We start from the raw sequence: 16,336 nt of genomic DNA on the forward strand, positions 1-16,336 counted from the left end.
ATCTCTTTAGCTGAAGTTTCCATTTCAGTTTTCTCTGATATGCACTTGAAGTTTGTGTTTTGAAAACTTAGCTTCAAAAAGTAAAAAGGAAATGAAACAAACAGAACTTGATCTACTAGCCAAATGATACTCAATTACTCTAAGAAAAATTACTGAAATTAAATATTTACATATTACCTAGTATTCTGTACTATTAATTTCCAGATATCTGGAAGTCCTATAAAGTATAATAATGTGAAATATAATTAATTCAGCCTTTCATTTATCTGTCATGTAATCTGACTGGAATTTCTTATCTTGTATGATCTTTCCAGAGGTTTACCTCGACCTAACAAATTTCTGTTCTTAATTAATGTAATTTAATTCAGGACCCACAAAAGCAAGGAATGCATTTTGTACTACAGTAACTCAATGCATTTTTGTAGTCACTAACCAAACCTTCAATTTATATCAGATTCATTTTTTAAAAATTCAGTTAAAAATAGTAAAAGAAAAAGGTTTTCTACCCTTAACTTCCCAGGTAACCACTGATATCTGGGAAGCTTTTATTTTTCAATTCAGATTCCTGGTGCCTACCTAGACCTGCTAAAGAGAAGCTCTGGGGTCTGGCACTCTATAGAATTTAAAAAAAATTTTAAAACAAAATACTCACCCTGGGGCCTACGTTAACCCAAGTTTGGTAATCACTGTACTAATCTCACTTTGTTTTTCTAACTCATCACATGTTATTTCCTCTTTCCAATACTGTGCTGAGGGAGCTTTTGATCATTCTGTTAAAAAACCTTAAATATTCCTTATGCCAATGTATTAAATGCTACTGCTTTTCAGCTCCAAGTCCACCTTCTATGTCTTGCTTTGTGACACAGGGTTCTGCTAAGCACATTTCTGCTTGGTAGGCTGGCTCGCTGTCAGCCTCCCTTCAGGGGCTCTAAAGGAGACCAGAAGCCTGCGGGAGGAAGGGGCTTGCTCGTCCCTGTGGGCTTCCTGTCTGGGTGTGGTCCGTGTGGGCAGCACTCCAGCAGGGCTTCTTCACTCAGGAAGCGGCAGTAGCCAGGTGCAGTTTTCCAACTGCATAGTCAGCTTCAGCATGCCCCATCTCTGCCAGCCTGAGTGCCAGCACCAGACATGCAGTGTCCCCTCCCCTATTTCCCAGAGGTCTGAGTTTCAGCTCCATGGGGCTTCTCCTTCAGGCTTCTAAATTTTAATCATTTTAGCCATTTCCCTTTGTTTCCTCAGCCCTAGAGGTGGTAACTGCTTCATAAAATTGCCATCTCTGGGATTCTTCAGAATTGTTTTTAACCTCTGAAGTTACTTAGTTAACAAATCTTTTATATTATATTCTCTCTGCTAAAATAACTGATGTGATTTCTGTTTTTAGACTAGAAACTGACTGATGTATTCCTCATCCGGGAAAGGCTTGGTTTTTAACTTATTAGTTATGAGAGAGTAAAATCTATTAAATACTCTAAGGGGAAAAGGCAGGGGACAAATTCAATGATAAATCTTTTGGGATAGAATACTATATTCTATCCACAACCATTAAAAATCACACACTTGAAAATATTTTAACATGGGAAAGAAACACACGTTAAAAAACTGTGCTTACAGAACGATCCCAAAGATGGAAATGTGCTTATCTCTGGTGGTGGGATTTTATTTTCTTCTTCATGGTTTTATATATATATATACACACACACACACATATCCAATTTCTATAGTAATTATTTTTATAAATAGGAAGAAAAAAGTTATTTTAAAAATTCAGATAAGAAAACAGATCTATGAGTGGGCCTCCTGTATCAGCCAGTTGTGGTGTGTGGTGTGTGTGTGTGGCGGTGGGGGTGTGTTACAAAATGATCACTCACTCAGGATCATCCTGAAAGTCCTGGGGTTCTGCCAACTCATCATACTCTGCTGCTGCATCCTTGCCGGCTAAAACAAGCTCTTTGGGGGGCACCACCACCTGGAGAGCAACAGAGAGAGGCCTGCCTCAGAAGGGATCGCTGTATCATAAAACATTCATTCAACGGAATACAGCCAAGTATTGCACCGACCTAGACATACAGAAGTAAAGCAGCAAGTTTCAAGAAACACAACTTTCTTTTACTTATAAAAAGCTTAAAAACATGTTGTATAGGAATACAGACATTTCTAGTAAAAGAACAAGAACAAAGTAGTTTCAGGGAATGATAAAGTCAAATGAGTGCTTACTTCTTTGGGGCTGCAAGGGGGAACTCAGGTGGGGAGGACACGGGGGCTTCAACTGTGTCTTTAATGTTTTATTTCTTAAGGGGGTTGGGGTACATGGGTGTTTGCTATATCACTCTTTATATTTTGTGGTACATCTGAAATAGTTCCTCATTTTCTTTTTAAAAAGGAAAAACATGAAGGAGAAAGTGGCTCCAACATATTTTCTGAAGCTGGGGATACTGGGTATGTTTACTGCCATGGGAAACAAGCATTCTTCAGACTTATCCTTATGTTGTAACCAGGCTTCAACTTTGCTGTGTTAGAGGTTAATAGATAACATCATGAATCACATTTCTAATTACATCTAATTTCATATCTAATTTATATCTAATTTCAGATATAAAGGTGGCTGGGGAGCTGTAAAGAGAGAAACAGCAAATTCGTAAGTTGGGTATACTTATTAAACACTTATTTCTGTCTCTATCCTCACTGGCACAGATCATCAGTGTTATTTAAAAAAGGAGCAAGGACAGATGAGTGTCATCTCTCTTTGGAAGTGATGCTAGTAAGTGAAATCATTAAAAAGCATAAGGGAAAAAAGAGATAAATTCTCTACTAAGGATTACTTGAATAACAGCTATTTAAAGATACAGGTATTTAAAGATACAGGTATCCTTTCTACCAATTTTTGTTATGAGTATTATGTTGAGTCAGCAGTAGATGGCCTATAGAGAAAAGTTCTTGATCTATAATTTCAAGTACTAAATGAATCATGAAGTAGCAAAATGGAGAAAGGCCACATTTCATTCATTCCACTAACACTGAAAGTCAAAGTCACCTATTCTAATATGTAGTTAGTGCTATGTATATTCTATGTAAGCAGAGGGTGTTTAGTAAAGGCACGCTAACTTTAAAAAGGAAATGACACTTCGAGTCTTGAATAATGAGTATGCACAGACAGAAAGAGAGGTGTGGGCACGTACGTCAGGGGAGTCGGGGTAGGAAGGAGGAATTCTAAATAAAACGAATGGAAAATGCATTTCTCCAGCATGAAAGTTTATGACCCACTGGATCTGCTTGGATCTCAACCATTAGTATGTACAACGTGGAGAATGCTAGATATGGGGGTCTCAGGGAAGATAATCTCGGAAGAAAAGAGAGGTGAGGACAGTAAGGGGCTCTTAAACTGTGCCAAAGAATTTAGACTTCATCCCAAAGTCAGAGGGACACCAAACAAGCAGCATGCCATCATCAAAGTTAGATTTTAGAAAGAGCATCCTAAGGGCAAGACAGAAGATGGGCTGCAATGCAAAAGGGGGGGGGGCACTAAAAACAGTCAGTCAGAAAGTTACTGTCACCTTCCAGGTAAGAAATGACGAGACCTTCAAAAAGGGCAGTGGCAATGTGTTTGCAGACAAAGTAAAAAACTGAAGAAGTGAAATCAAAAGAACTTGATGAGTGCCTGGATGTGAAAGTGAGACAGCGTGAAGTCCTTTAAGCCAGGCCAAATGAGGCCACCCCAGGAAAAGTCAGGGTCTGTCGACATGAGGCAAAATGCTCCTACCTTAGCGGTGCTGTTGATATCATCAGGGTCCCCCTCCTCGCACTCCAACAGAGTCACATGGGTGAGGTTCTCCACGGGATTCGTAAGAGTCAGGAGGACCTGACTCTCCTGGGGAGGGAAGAGGAAAGGCATCTCTCAGACATGTTCCACTGCTGCCACCTAGGTCCACTTTCTTAGATGCCGATTTCACAAAATCCCCATCCGCTCCGCCCTCCACCCCCCACCATTACTCTTGAGCACTAACACCCACCTATACTTCCATATCACTGCATTCTCAAAGTGCTCACCAACTCCTAGTCTAGTACTTATGTCAGGCTGTATACTCTCTGAAGCTGCTGTTTCACTGAGGAAATGGAACAGATCCCACAGAAAGGGCCAGTCATTAGATCCAGAAATTCTGAAGAATATATAGCATCCAAGTGACTGTTTAAAGTTTACGTCTCTTACCCTACCCAGGTTGCCACTTCAGGACTAAAAAGAAGGAAGCCCTCATAAATAAACCATGGGAGTCAAAGGCTAGCCAAGTGTATTAATAGAGAAAAAAATGGCACATTAAGACTGTAAAAGACTTAAGATTTTTTTGAACCATAATTTGCCCTTCTTTGGTGTGCTCTTGAGATTAGCAAAAAAAAAAAAAAATCTTTAAAATGAACATGGACTATAAAAATGTCTTTATGAGCAGCATGAAATAACAAAAGAGGCTGCAGCAGAGTATTTTGTAATTAGTTGGGAGGTGTGTGTGGGAGATAAGTACATCAAAGAAGAAAGGGGCTGTGGCAAGAAGAAATCTAATTGACTCCTGTTATCTCATACATACACACACACGAGATGGTGCAGAACCCGGCTGGAGGAGAGCTGAACATGCCCGAGGGGTCCAACATCTCCTTTCTTTCCCCATGATTCCCCCTCTGTGTAATGTGCACACTGCTCCTTCTGCATATATTTCAAAGATGCTGTTGTCAAGAATCCCAGTTTAAAGACGTTTAAAATCTCAGTCCCTTTATTATTTCAAACTTTCTTGTTTTCTATCTTTGCTCATTGCATCCCATGCCAAACACACACAGCTACCACACACACACGCACACGTTCCTGACTAATCCTTTCTCTTCCTATTAATAAGCATGGTACTAACCTTCATGTAGCGAAGGTTGGGAATTGACATGATTCTCACTTCTGGGATATAATTGCTATGCATGAATAAAAAAATGCATTAATGTTCACCAGAGTCTCTCAAAATTATCACTTTTTTTTTAAAAGCTAGTGCAGCAAAGAAAGGATTTCTTCATGTTAACTAGAACATGTCAGAGAAAAAGAATTTTAAAGATTTGTATCATTTAAGAACTTAAGACATGAAACCAAACTGGTAATGCACTCTTTCTGAAATCTATGTATACCTCTAGTTTAGAGCCTATGTATGTGGGCATCATGGCAGGTATCTTTCTTATATATGTATTTCTTATACATATATATATATATAATTATATATATTTTAAAGATTTTATTAATTCATTTCCGTAAATCAGTAAGGCAGCTGATTACAACATCCAAGATTGATTTAACACGTGGTAGGGGGTGTAAAAACACTACCACATACTTACTTACCAAACACTTTTATATAGCACTTACTAAGTGCCAGGCAGTTTTTTAAGTACGTTACAAATACTGACTCATGTAATCTTCACTTCAACTGCGTAAGATAGGTATTACCATTATCCTCATTACAAAGATGAAGAAACTAGGCTTGGGAGGGTAAGTAGCTTGTTGGTAAGTGGCCAAATTCAAACCTAGGCAGTCTGGTTCCAGGGTCCTTGCTCTTTACCACTGTTACGCTACCTCTCTAAGTAAGACCACAGAGTATCATACTTATATGTGCTTGTTCTGGACCCAAAACTGCCCAGGTTCAAACTACAGCTTAGCATTTATATACCAAGATGTTTCTTTGTAAAGAGTAGGGCAGGTATTTACCTCTTTGTGTCTTAGTCTCCTCAGTTATAAAATGAGGACAGTGAAAAGTATGTATACCTTGAGGTTATTGTGAAGAATAAATTAAATACATGCAAAAGGCAACTGGAACAAACAGCCCACATAAATGTTATTGTACTTATAGTAACATAAGACAAAACCTACGGCAGAAACACAGTAAGTGGGCGGAGGTCGGAGTGCATCGTAGCATCGAGGCAGAAAGGTATTTTAACTTCAGACTATGTATTTTTCATGATTATCATGAATTATCACATCAGGATTACCTGAGTAACTTAATACAAATTCAAGGGCTCCACTGTCAAGGATCTGGATTTAGCTGGTCTGATGTGTGGCCAGAGCATAGGTATGAAGATTCCCAGGTGACTGCCATTATCAGAAAACAAGCACTTTTTTCAAAGCAAGCTTAAGAAATTGATGTGAAAAACATCCTGCCAGTCAGGATTTCTGTAACGAGCGTAATCCTTAATTAAGGAAGGAGTTCGTACCAGACTTCCCGTGCCATTTTTGTAGTCCTCGCCAGTCATGTTTTAAATAAGAGTAGTTAGGAAAACAACATACTGCATGGTGATTTTACATTTACAAAGCATTTATGAGCATAACAGCTCATTCGATCCTTCTCAACAACCGCAAGAGAGAGGCAGGACTGGTGTTATTCCCATTTCAGACGTGAGGGAAGTAAGTTTAGACAAATTCTGTAAGTGACAGAACCCGTATCTGGCCCTCCTAGTTCTTTCCCCAACTCACCAGACCAGCACTTCTCTACCATCCTGACTGCCCGTGATTTCTTTTTAACTGTTGTATAATATTCTACACAAGAGTGTATCTCAATTTAATCAATTATTTGTTAATGGTTAATCAGCTTGACACTACAATTGTTTCTAGCTTTTTTGCCAGTAAAATGCTACAACACACATCCTTATAAATGTATCTTTATATATTGCTTCTGTTCCTATGGAACAGATTCCTGAGACAGTATGATCAGGTTAAAAGGTCTGTGTAATTTTGTTTTTGATACTCTGGGCCCCTCTCCAAAAGAAGACTAGCAATTTACAGCCTACCAATAATGTATGCAAGCCTATTCACCCACATTCTTACAAGCACTCAATACCATTTATTACCCTTAAAATTCTTCCTATCAAGTGTCAGCATATTTCTGCATACTGACTGGCCATATGAAATTTCTCCTCTGTGAGCTAACTGTTCAAATCCTTTGCCCCACCTCATCTCCCCCTCCCTGCCCATTCCAGGGATATTGAACTTTTATTTATCACGGAATAGCAAATATTCTTTCTTGTCTACTGCTATATTGTCTCAGGAAGTTGTCAATTTTGTTTTTTACAACTCATATTCTTCTGCTAAGGTCAAAGCTGGCTATTTTCCTTAGGGGTTTCTGAGCTTCCTACCTTACTTAGGAAGGGCTCTCTCACCCTAAAGTCAAGACAATAATTTCCTAATTTTTCTTCTTTGATAAGTCAGCTTCAAACACAAAATTCCAATCTACTGACAAGTCTCAGTGAGTTAACACTAATTTAACCACCTTATCCCACTCCACAAAGCGATACCAGAACACAGTTAAATAAAATGAACATTGTTACAGGCATATTCTTCAATCTGCTATACTTTAATTTTTTAAATGATCATTCCCAAATTTAGGTAGTTTATCATTTGTAATGGATGACTACTGACCCTCCATCTAATAACATACCATATGCCACAGACCACACCGTCACATGTCCTTGATACAAACACCCTGGATTCTGTGTCTACAGAATTGCCTTAAACTTCCTGGTATGTGGTATGTACCTCAAAACCAAACAGGAACACGACAGCAAGATTACTCTGACATAGGTCCTCTTCTTTTTTTACGCTAACAGTAACCACATTTCACATCGGAAAAAACCCACAAAAGAACAATAACCCAAAACACGAATTGCAAAATACAAATACTTACACAGCTACCAGCTGGATTTTGAATTTGATAGATGTTGGGTTAAATTCTGGCTTGCTCAAATTATGTTCACATTTCTAAAAAGAAAAAAATACAATATGTATCAGAGGAAAATAAGAACACACTCAGCTGATTTCAAGAGCTACTAAATTCAGAAGAATAGCATTTACTAAGAGTTTGGTTTCATTTTGCTCCAAGACCACAGGTGTTTTGAAATAATGTACTACTGATAACCAAGATATACAAAAAATGTTTGGGGCTTCTGGAAATAAGCAACTACTACTATCAAATATTATAACCTTGTAGTGCTTCAAAACTACTAAAATAATTAACACATACTGAGTACTTATGTATTTTGCTGAGTTTCCCTCTATACTAATTTTATTAGTCTTTTTTATTTCCTCTCTGCTAGCCTAAAAGATACGTATTCTTGGCTTAAGAGTATTTAAGCATCACATCAACTTTATTGAGGCAGGTGCTGGTACTATAATTATTATTGTGCCTATTTCACAGATGATGAAAATGGGGCACAGGAAACGTAAATAATCTGTGTAAATTTCACAGAACCAATGAGACTTGGAGCAGGGATTTAAATCCAAGTAGTGTGAATCCAGATCTCATGTTTTAAAATACAGTAACACTTACTTTCTTGAATAGGCACTATATGCATGTGGCTAAAAAATATTTTTAACAGTACAAAAAGGGTACAGCGTAAAGATAAGAGTTACCTATCCCACTGCTCATCTGCCCTGAGCCAACCAGTTTCTCACGTGTTGTCTCACAGATGCCTATGCACATATAAGTATATGCATACATCATCTTTCTTCTTCACAATAACATAAAAGAGAACTTATTTTTTTTTCACTGAATCTATCTTGGAATTACATACCAGCATAGAAAGAGGTACCTCTGTCTTATCACAACAACTTCTATAACTTTTTTAACCAGACCCAAAATGATGGATGTTTCCATGATTTTGCTACTACAAAAAATGCAGCAATGAGTAATCTTATACACAAATCACTTCGCACATACATAAATCTATCTGTAGGATAATTTCCTAAAAGGGGTGCATGCATTTGTTATTTTGATGGACACCGCCAAACTGCTAACTTTTGCCAACCTGCTGATTATGAAAAGGTTTCTCATTGTAGTTTTAAGCTACTCTTCCTGATTACTGCATAAATTCGATTATCTTTTCTATTTATTGGGTACTGGGATTTCCTCTGCTGTAAATTGCTTCTTAGTAACTACTGGTTATTTTATACTGGGGTATCTCCTCCTTTCTGATTTGCTATAGTTCTTCACATATTTTGGATACTAATTCTCCATTAATTATACCTTACAAATTACTTTTCCCAGTCTATGACCTATCTTTTCACTTCTTCGAGTTTTCTTTGGAGTAGAGGTACAACTTTTACTTTTAATGTGTCAAATATAGAACTTTTTCCTTTATAGTTTGTGCTTATTTGTCTTACTTGTGGACTACACCCTTAACCAGAAGTCAAAAGATATTCTCCTACATTTCCTTCTAGAAGTTTCACTCTTCATATTTACTCTTTAAAGTCTCCAGTGTTCCTGAAATTGACTTTTGTGTATGTGAGAGGTAGAGACCCAGTTTTATGTTTTGTCATATAATCATCTGACCTAGCAAAATTTCACAGGCTCTTCTTTCCCCAATGATCTGCAATGCCATATTAAGTAAAATCAAGTTTCCTCACATGCATGAGTCAGTTTTTTTCCTCTAGTCTGTTCCGAGTCTGTAGTCTAACATACACAAGTATTCTTTGTTTATATATACACACAATTATTTTCCCTCCTTTCTTACCCAGTAAGTTATGTACCTACTATGCACCCTGCTTTTTGCATTTAAAAATATATGCCAATTAGTAGACTCATTTTTATAGATTTACAGTACTCATTTGTGTGGATGAACCCTAATCTCTACATATTTTGATTTGTATTTGTAGAGATGTAGCTTCAGGGTAGACTCTTACAACTGAGATCGATGGGTCGATATGACACTGATTGTTCGCCTGCTAGATCTGTCCATTGCTGAAAGAGGAATGTTGAAGTCTCCAACTATGACAGTGGATTCATCCATTTCTCCTTGCAAGTTCTAACAGTTTTTTTCTCACATAGTTTGACACTCTATTGTTAGGCACATACATGTTAAAACCTGTTAATATCTTCTTGGAGAACTGACCCCTTTACCTCTATGTAATACCCGTCTTTATCCCTGGTAGCTGTCCTTGCTCTGAAGTCTGCTCTGTCTGAAATTAACATGGCTACCCTTCCTTTCTTTTGGTTAGTATTAGCACAGTCTATTTCTCTCCATTTACTTTTAATCTGTATTTGTCTTTATATTTAAACTGGGCTTTTCTTTTTAAAAAGATTTTTCATTATAGAAATTTTCTAACAAAATATCCAAAAATAGTAGTAGTATAAATCCCTAAGTACTCACCACCCAGCTTCAACAATTAGCAACTTGTTAGCAACAACGGCCAATCTTGTTTCATCTACACTCTTACCCACTCCCCATGCCCGACTATTTTGAAACAAATGTCAGACATCATGTCATTTCATCCTTAAATATTTTGGTATATATCTCTAAAAGATAAAGACATTCTTAAAAATAACAGTACCATTATTATCCCTAAAAAAATGAGTAATTCTTTTAATAGCATAAAAAAATCCAGCCAGTGTTTAAAATTCCTGAAAGGTTTCATACATTTTTCTTTCCTTCCTCCCTCTTCCCCTTCCCCTTCTTCCCTTCCTCCCTTGGCCCCTTTCTATGTTTTGTTTGAATCAGGAATTAAAGTCTATACACTGTGTTTGATTGACAGGCCTCTTAAGTCTCTTCTAATCTAGTGCTACGGTATTTGGTAACAGCGGCTACTAGTCACATGTGGTTATTTAAATGCATTTCATCTTAGAAAGATTTAGGACCTCAGCTGCACTATCACATTTCAAGTGCTTAGTAGCCACATGTGACTAGTGGCTATATGTTGGACTGTGCAGATACAGAACAGTTCCATCATCACAGAATAGTTGGATAGTACTAATAGTTCCTTTTCCTTTTTAGTTTGTTTTTTTTGTATTTGTTTCCTTTTACAATTTATTGAAGAAACTCAGCTGTTCATTCCATAGATTCCCAGAGCCTGGATTTTTTTCCTTCTTTGTTTTCTTTTAGATTGATTATTTTTTATTACATCCTCTTGTTTCCTCTCTACTAGCCTAAAATCTTTATATTCTTTCACTAGTCTTTTAGAGGTTAGCAATATAATCTTAACCTTCAGAAACCTCCATTTCCACACTTGTAAAACAAGGATAACAACAGTACCTACCTCACTGAGTTATGAGGATTAAGTTTATCTTGAAATTTTTAAAATGGTATATTCTCTATAAGCATTTTCTATATTTACCACATTCCAGAGGTTTTGATATTGACCAGACACCAATCATGTTTATTTTTGCTTTTCTCCTACACAAATGGCAAATCTACAGAAGGGAACACTTACCCGGCAGCGCAGGGACCTTTTGATCAGAAGATGCTTGTGCCGAGGATACAGCTGTGAAGCACAGATTGGCTGGAAGTCAGGCTGTAAGAGGCGCTGCTGAAGGGTGGTCACTAGTGTGAAAGGCAGAAACCAAGCTTAGTTTACAGTGACTTGCTCAAAATCAGACAATTATAAGAAATAACACCGACTTTGTGAACAGTGTTCTTCAAAAAACTGTAATATAGAAATCTGACAGACATTTTAACATTTTTCAAATGATTATGTCTCTTTTACTTTCTACACAATTCATTCTACCACTAAAAACTAGGACTTTAAAAATCCCAAATCATAAGGCATATAAGTAACAAAAGCAGGATTAGATGTAAAATAAAAACAAAGTACAATCATGTATAAAATTACCCTCTGTCAAATTTACTGGCCTCGTATAATAGTCTTCAGGCAGAGGTTCCACTTCATCTACAGCCTGAGCTGGCTCAATCTTTATCTCTTTCTGGTCCTCTCCTTCTTTAAGGCTAAAGGAGAAAAAATAGTAATTTCTCAAGAGTCCATGTGGTTATCTTCAAAGTCTATGATACCAATAAATGAAGTACTCCTCTATTGTAGAATATTCTTTCTGTTTGGGTCTTTTCTAAGTATGAGTATCTTCTTCATCATCGGCAACTGTTATTTACTTGGAATCACATTCTTTCAATAATCACTTTAATACCTGCTTTTTGCCTAAAAGCCCATTTAATGCCCAAACTTACGAAAGTCCAGCAAGGGTACTGATGGTTGTACCAGCTCGTGGTCGCTGAAGCCTGGTTCCAAGACCATATTTGTCCTAAACAGAGTTCAGAAATTCCTATTAGAAATTCCACTTTAATATCTCCTCGTTATCAAAATTAAAAATTTTGGGAGGGACAGCATGAGAAGCTCAGGGAATAAGCAAAAAAAAAAAGCTACTTTGAAAGCTTCTTTTAAAGAAGAGTAGTTTGTAGCCCCACATCATCTTAGTCTTAAAATAATAACAAAAGCACCAAACATGGAGATTGAAACTACATTAATACAGTGAAAATGAGCAAAATGTGACTTTTAACCTAAAAGTAGCTAAGCTATAGCTTAGACTAGAACTATGTGGAGTATCCAAGACCCATGATGAACGTCTTCTCGGAATACCAGTGATCATCTGCTAACTTCCTCAGGGTCAGCAAGAATCATAAAAGAGAACTTACCACTACATGAATAGTATGTTGCTGAAGGCCCCAAAATAGCAGCAGGTTGCAACAGAGACAAAAAATGCAGCATAAGATAGAAGCAAACTCACTACAGCAGGCAGGTTTTATGGGAAAGTTGGAAGAATAATGCATTTAATTCAAATTCCTTTCCGAGATACGCTAGTGCATACACTGATTATCCCACTGGATGGTTCAAAACATTCATTAAGACCTCATTAGGAAGTCTTTGGCAAACGTGGATATTTTGCAAGTTTTAATGCTTTACTAAATTCTAAACTAGGTATTTTTATATGGCCCTTATCAATTCTTAGGGTTTGAATGGCTTAACTAATTCTCATGCAGAGGCAGTATGACAAGTTATCGAGCCTTTCCTCAAGTGTAAAATGGGGATGTACCATCTACACAGGACTGTTGTGAGGCCTGAACAAAGTACTATGTGTAAAGTGTTTAGCACAGAGCCTGACATATCAACGCCATTCAGTAAACATTATTCATTAAATGCCAATCTGCTTGGCTCCAAGTGAACACACAGAAAATAAATTGTTTTGTGAGAACAAGTAAAACTTGGGCAATAGCAAAAGCTCTAGATCCTAATTTCTTGCTTCTGATTGGTAGTATACAAACCAGTAGAGAATGACTTTCATAAATAATTCCTATTAAAAACCACACTTGCACATATTACTACTTATTTAACAACAAAAATGCTCTGTGTAAAAGTCAGTGTTTTTCATACGGAAGAACTACTGGAAGGTGCCAAAAAATTATAACTAAAGCTGGGAAACCACTACTACCAGTATGCCAAAGGTGGGTGGGCTGCAATGGGAAATATGGATAAAACCAACCATTTGCTCCTATTTTTCTGACTTTCTTTAATATCCAAAAGCTGTAAATTTGCCTACAAAACTAAACAGTAGCCTCTTTGGGAAATAATCAAAAGAGAAAGGGGAGTGATGGAGAAAGAAACACAAATGTCCTTAAAACTCAAAGAATTCAAATAGAACTAATGATATGGCAAAAGCATAACCACTGGACTTGAACACCTATGGTCTGAGGAGCCTTTGCCTGCTAGCCATCAGTCAGGGATCTCAGGACAACAGCCATTTTCTGAAATGTTCACTGTTCTTATGCCACACAGGTCTTGATCAATGAACTCCAAACTCCTTTTTGTACCAAGTCCTCACCGAAAAAGCCAAAGGCATATAGTTTCTACGCCGTGCCAGTTTCTTGCGATCTCGCTCAACCTTCTCCTTCTGAGCAAGTTGCTGGTAATACTCAATCAATTTGTTCATCTGTAAGAAATCAAGGACTCAGTATCTGTTTCATGAAAAAGCTAACAAGAAGCTTACAAAATTAATCAACTATACCAACCAGACACATAATGAACAGAAAAGACAAATTTATTAAGGTAGGCAAGTTTGCCCTTTTTGTCAGAGATTTTTCTTTCACTGTGTGATCTATTTTCAGAATTGAAATGGAATCTTCAAGTTCAACAACAGGAAGAAATGGGCAATGAAAAGGCTTGAAAATTTCATGTTCTCTTCTCACTGCTCTTTTACTTCATTACTTCCCCTCACAACTGCTCCTACTTTTTCTGCATGGCTACAGGACCATCTATTCCTAAGGATGTAACATTTCATACTCTATTTTCTCCCCCAGTCCATCATACATTTTCATTTTTAAAATACATTTTAGGGCGGGAGGGTATAGCTCAAAGTGGTAGAGCGTATGCTTAGCATGCACGAGGTCCTGGGTTCAATCCCCAGTACCTCCTCTAAAAAAAAAAAAAAAAGTAAATAAATAAATAAACTTAATTACCCCTCCAAAACATAAATAAATAAATAAGTGAAACCTAAAAAAAGATAATACATCAAAAAAAAATTTAATCATAAAAGCAATACATGATAATTGTGAAAAGTTCAAATAATATACAAACATAAAGAATAAAAAGTAAAATTTATCTTTTATCTCTCATGCCTAAGACCACCCTTCCTCTCACCAGAGGTATCCACCATTATATCTTAGATATCTTTCTTACACTTACAGATACAAGTATGATATTTTTTGCATACATTTTTAAAAAATCCATGTATAGATGTATAGCTTTATGAGTATAAAAATACAGATATTTTTATTTTTCATATAAGGGAAAAACTTCCCATTTTAAAACTTTTTCACTTAAAGTATCATAAACTTTTCATTCAGTACAAACATTTAGTACAAAACTTCATTCTCTTTACAGGCTGCATCTTATTACCTGGTACAGATGTCCTAAAGGTATTTAACCATTTCCTCTGAGAGCACTTAAATGGTCTCCTGGTACCCACTCTTGTAAATAATTACTTCTCAATTCACCAGTAATTATTTTTTAGAAGCACTAATCTGATTCTGTCAGCTCCTCACTTAAAACCTTTAAGGGCTTTGCAAATTGCTTCCTGGTCCACACTGTTCTGCACGGTCTGACCCCAGATCCTTCCCTGCATTCACCTATTGCTATGCTCCACTCCAGCACATTTGCCCTCATCTATGACGTGCTATGCTTCGTCCACTCACAAGCTCCTTCCCTATGCTATCCAACACCCTGAATTCTTTCCCTTCTGTGCCTGCCATCCTAGCGCAAGCCTCACACGTGGACCTAACTAGTTGAAACTCCCCCTAATAAATGCTCACCTGCATAATTTATCATGCTTTCGCATAACTTAAGAGTCTTTTCCGTATCTGGGGAATATATGATTGTTTTCCCATTAGACTTCAGCTTTATGACGGTAAGGACCATGTATTCCTAGTGTTCAGTACCACCCCTGGCACAGAGTATGGAGCACATGCTTGATAATCCTATGTATATATATGTATTTTTCTGTGTGTCTGCATAAGTACAAGTATTTCTGTAGGTCACAGTCCAGGAAGTAGATACTGCTGAGAACTTAAGAAATCTATTAATTTACACTAACAATAGTATGGTTGTTAAAAGGTCCAATTCCCTACATTCCCATCCAGGATATTTTCAGTATTTCCAATTTTTGCTGATATCATAAGTGAATAATTATAAGTTACTGTTTAGTTTGCAGTTTGATTATACAACTCACTTTGATTACAATTCATCATCTTTCTCATATTCCATTTCCAGGGGCAACAAAATCAGTTCTGACGTATAGCACACAGATCAATTCACTGTGAACTACTAGGATGTCCACATCATGATTCTACAGGCAACCACTACATGAGTCCAACGGCGTCTTCTAAATTAGTGTTGTTTCAAGGAGTTAAGATGTCTGTATGCTGATGACATTTCTGAGAACAAATGGACCCTTAACTTAGTTGGTGGGTATGTGAAAAGCAAAAACATATCGTTTCCTTTTCCCAGTCAGAACTAAAATTACACCTAAGTTTCTCTATTAACTTAAGTCAGATAGATAAAACTGTCATTGTGATTTAATGTCTTACAACAAGAAACACTTTCTAAGCATAAAGGACATCAAAATATACATCACGGATTTATAAGCATGAGCCATATCCACTGATAAAATGATCTTTTTCTTCCTCTTTTTCTTATTTCATCCTCTCTGTGATGACCCTTTACTTACCCGTTGCGTGTGAGGATTTTCAGGTTCCTGCCAACCACCACTAGCTGCAAAATAAAGGAATATTAAACAAGATGTTCATAATTTGATAATTTCATTTTCATGAAAACAGGTCATCTGCAGGCCACAAAAATAAAACTTAAAAACACAAAATCACACAATTTCCAAGAAGGAGCCCAAGAAATTATATAGACCAGAGAACTCAGAATAAAAAAAAATTTTTTTTAAATATAATGATGGTGATAATCACCACCACCACCACAACCACCACTACAACTAACACACGTACAACTTTCTGTGCCAGATACTTGAAATGTATTACACTTCATCTTACTCTC

At 36.9% G+C, this 16,336-nt stretch overlaps 1 protein-coding gene across 1 annotated transcript in view; it reads right to left on the bottom strand.

Moving 5' to 3' along the window:
- The window catches only part of DCTN4 (dynactin subunit 4), a 30,333-nt gene that overhangs the window by 3,279 nt on the left and 10,718 nt on the right, over positions 1 to 16,336 (bottom strand). The window contains exons 4-12 of the mRNA XM_006174628.3: positions 16,002 to 16,045; positions 13,602 to 13,709; positions 11,953 to 12,026; positions 11,606 to 11,718; positions 11,207 to 11,316; positions 7,689 to 7,762; positions 4,887 to 4,941; positions 3,755 to 3,862; positions 1,866 to 1,963 (exon numbers count right to left, since the gene is read on the bottom strand). Of these exons, the coding sequence (XP_006174690.1) occupies positions 1,866 to 1,963; positions 3,755 to 3,862; positions 4,887 to 4,941; positions 7,689 to 7,762; positions 11,207 to 11,316; positions 11,606 to 11,718; positions 11,953 to 12,026; positions 13,602 to 13,709; positions 16,002 to 16,045 (784 nt within the window). The remainder of the gene's footprint in view (positions 1 to 1,865; positions 1,964 to 3,754; positions 3,863 to 4,886; positions 4,942 to 7,688; positions 7,763 to 11,206; positions 11,317 to 11,605; positions 11,719 to 11,952; positions 12,027 to 13,601; positions 13,710 to 16,001; positions 16,046 to 16,336) is intronic.

This window comes from Camelus ferus, chromosome 3 (genome assembly GCF_009834535.1).
Source record: "Camelus ferus isolate YT-003-E chromosome 3, BCGSAC_Cfer_1.0, whole genome shotgun sequence".
Classification (NCBI taxonomy): domain Eukaryota; kingdom Metazoa; phylum Chordata; class Mammalia; order Artiodactyla; family Camelidae; genus Camelus; species Camelus ferus.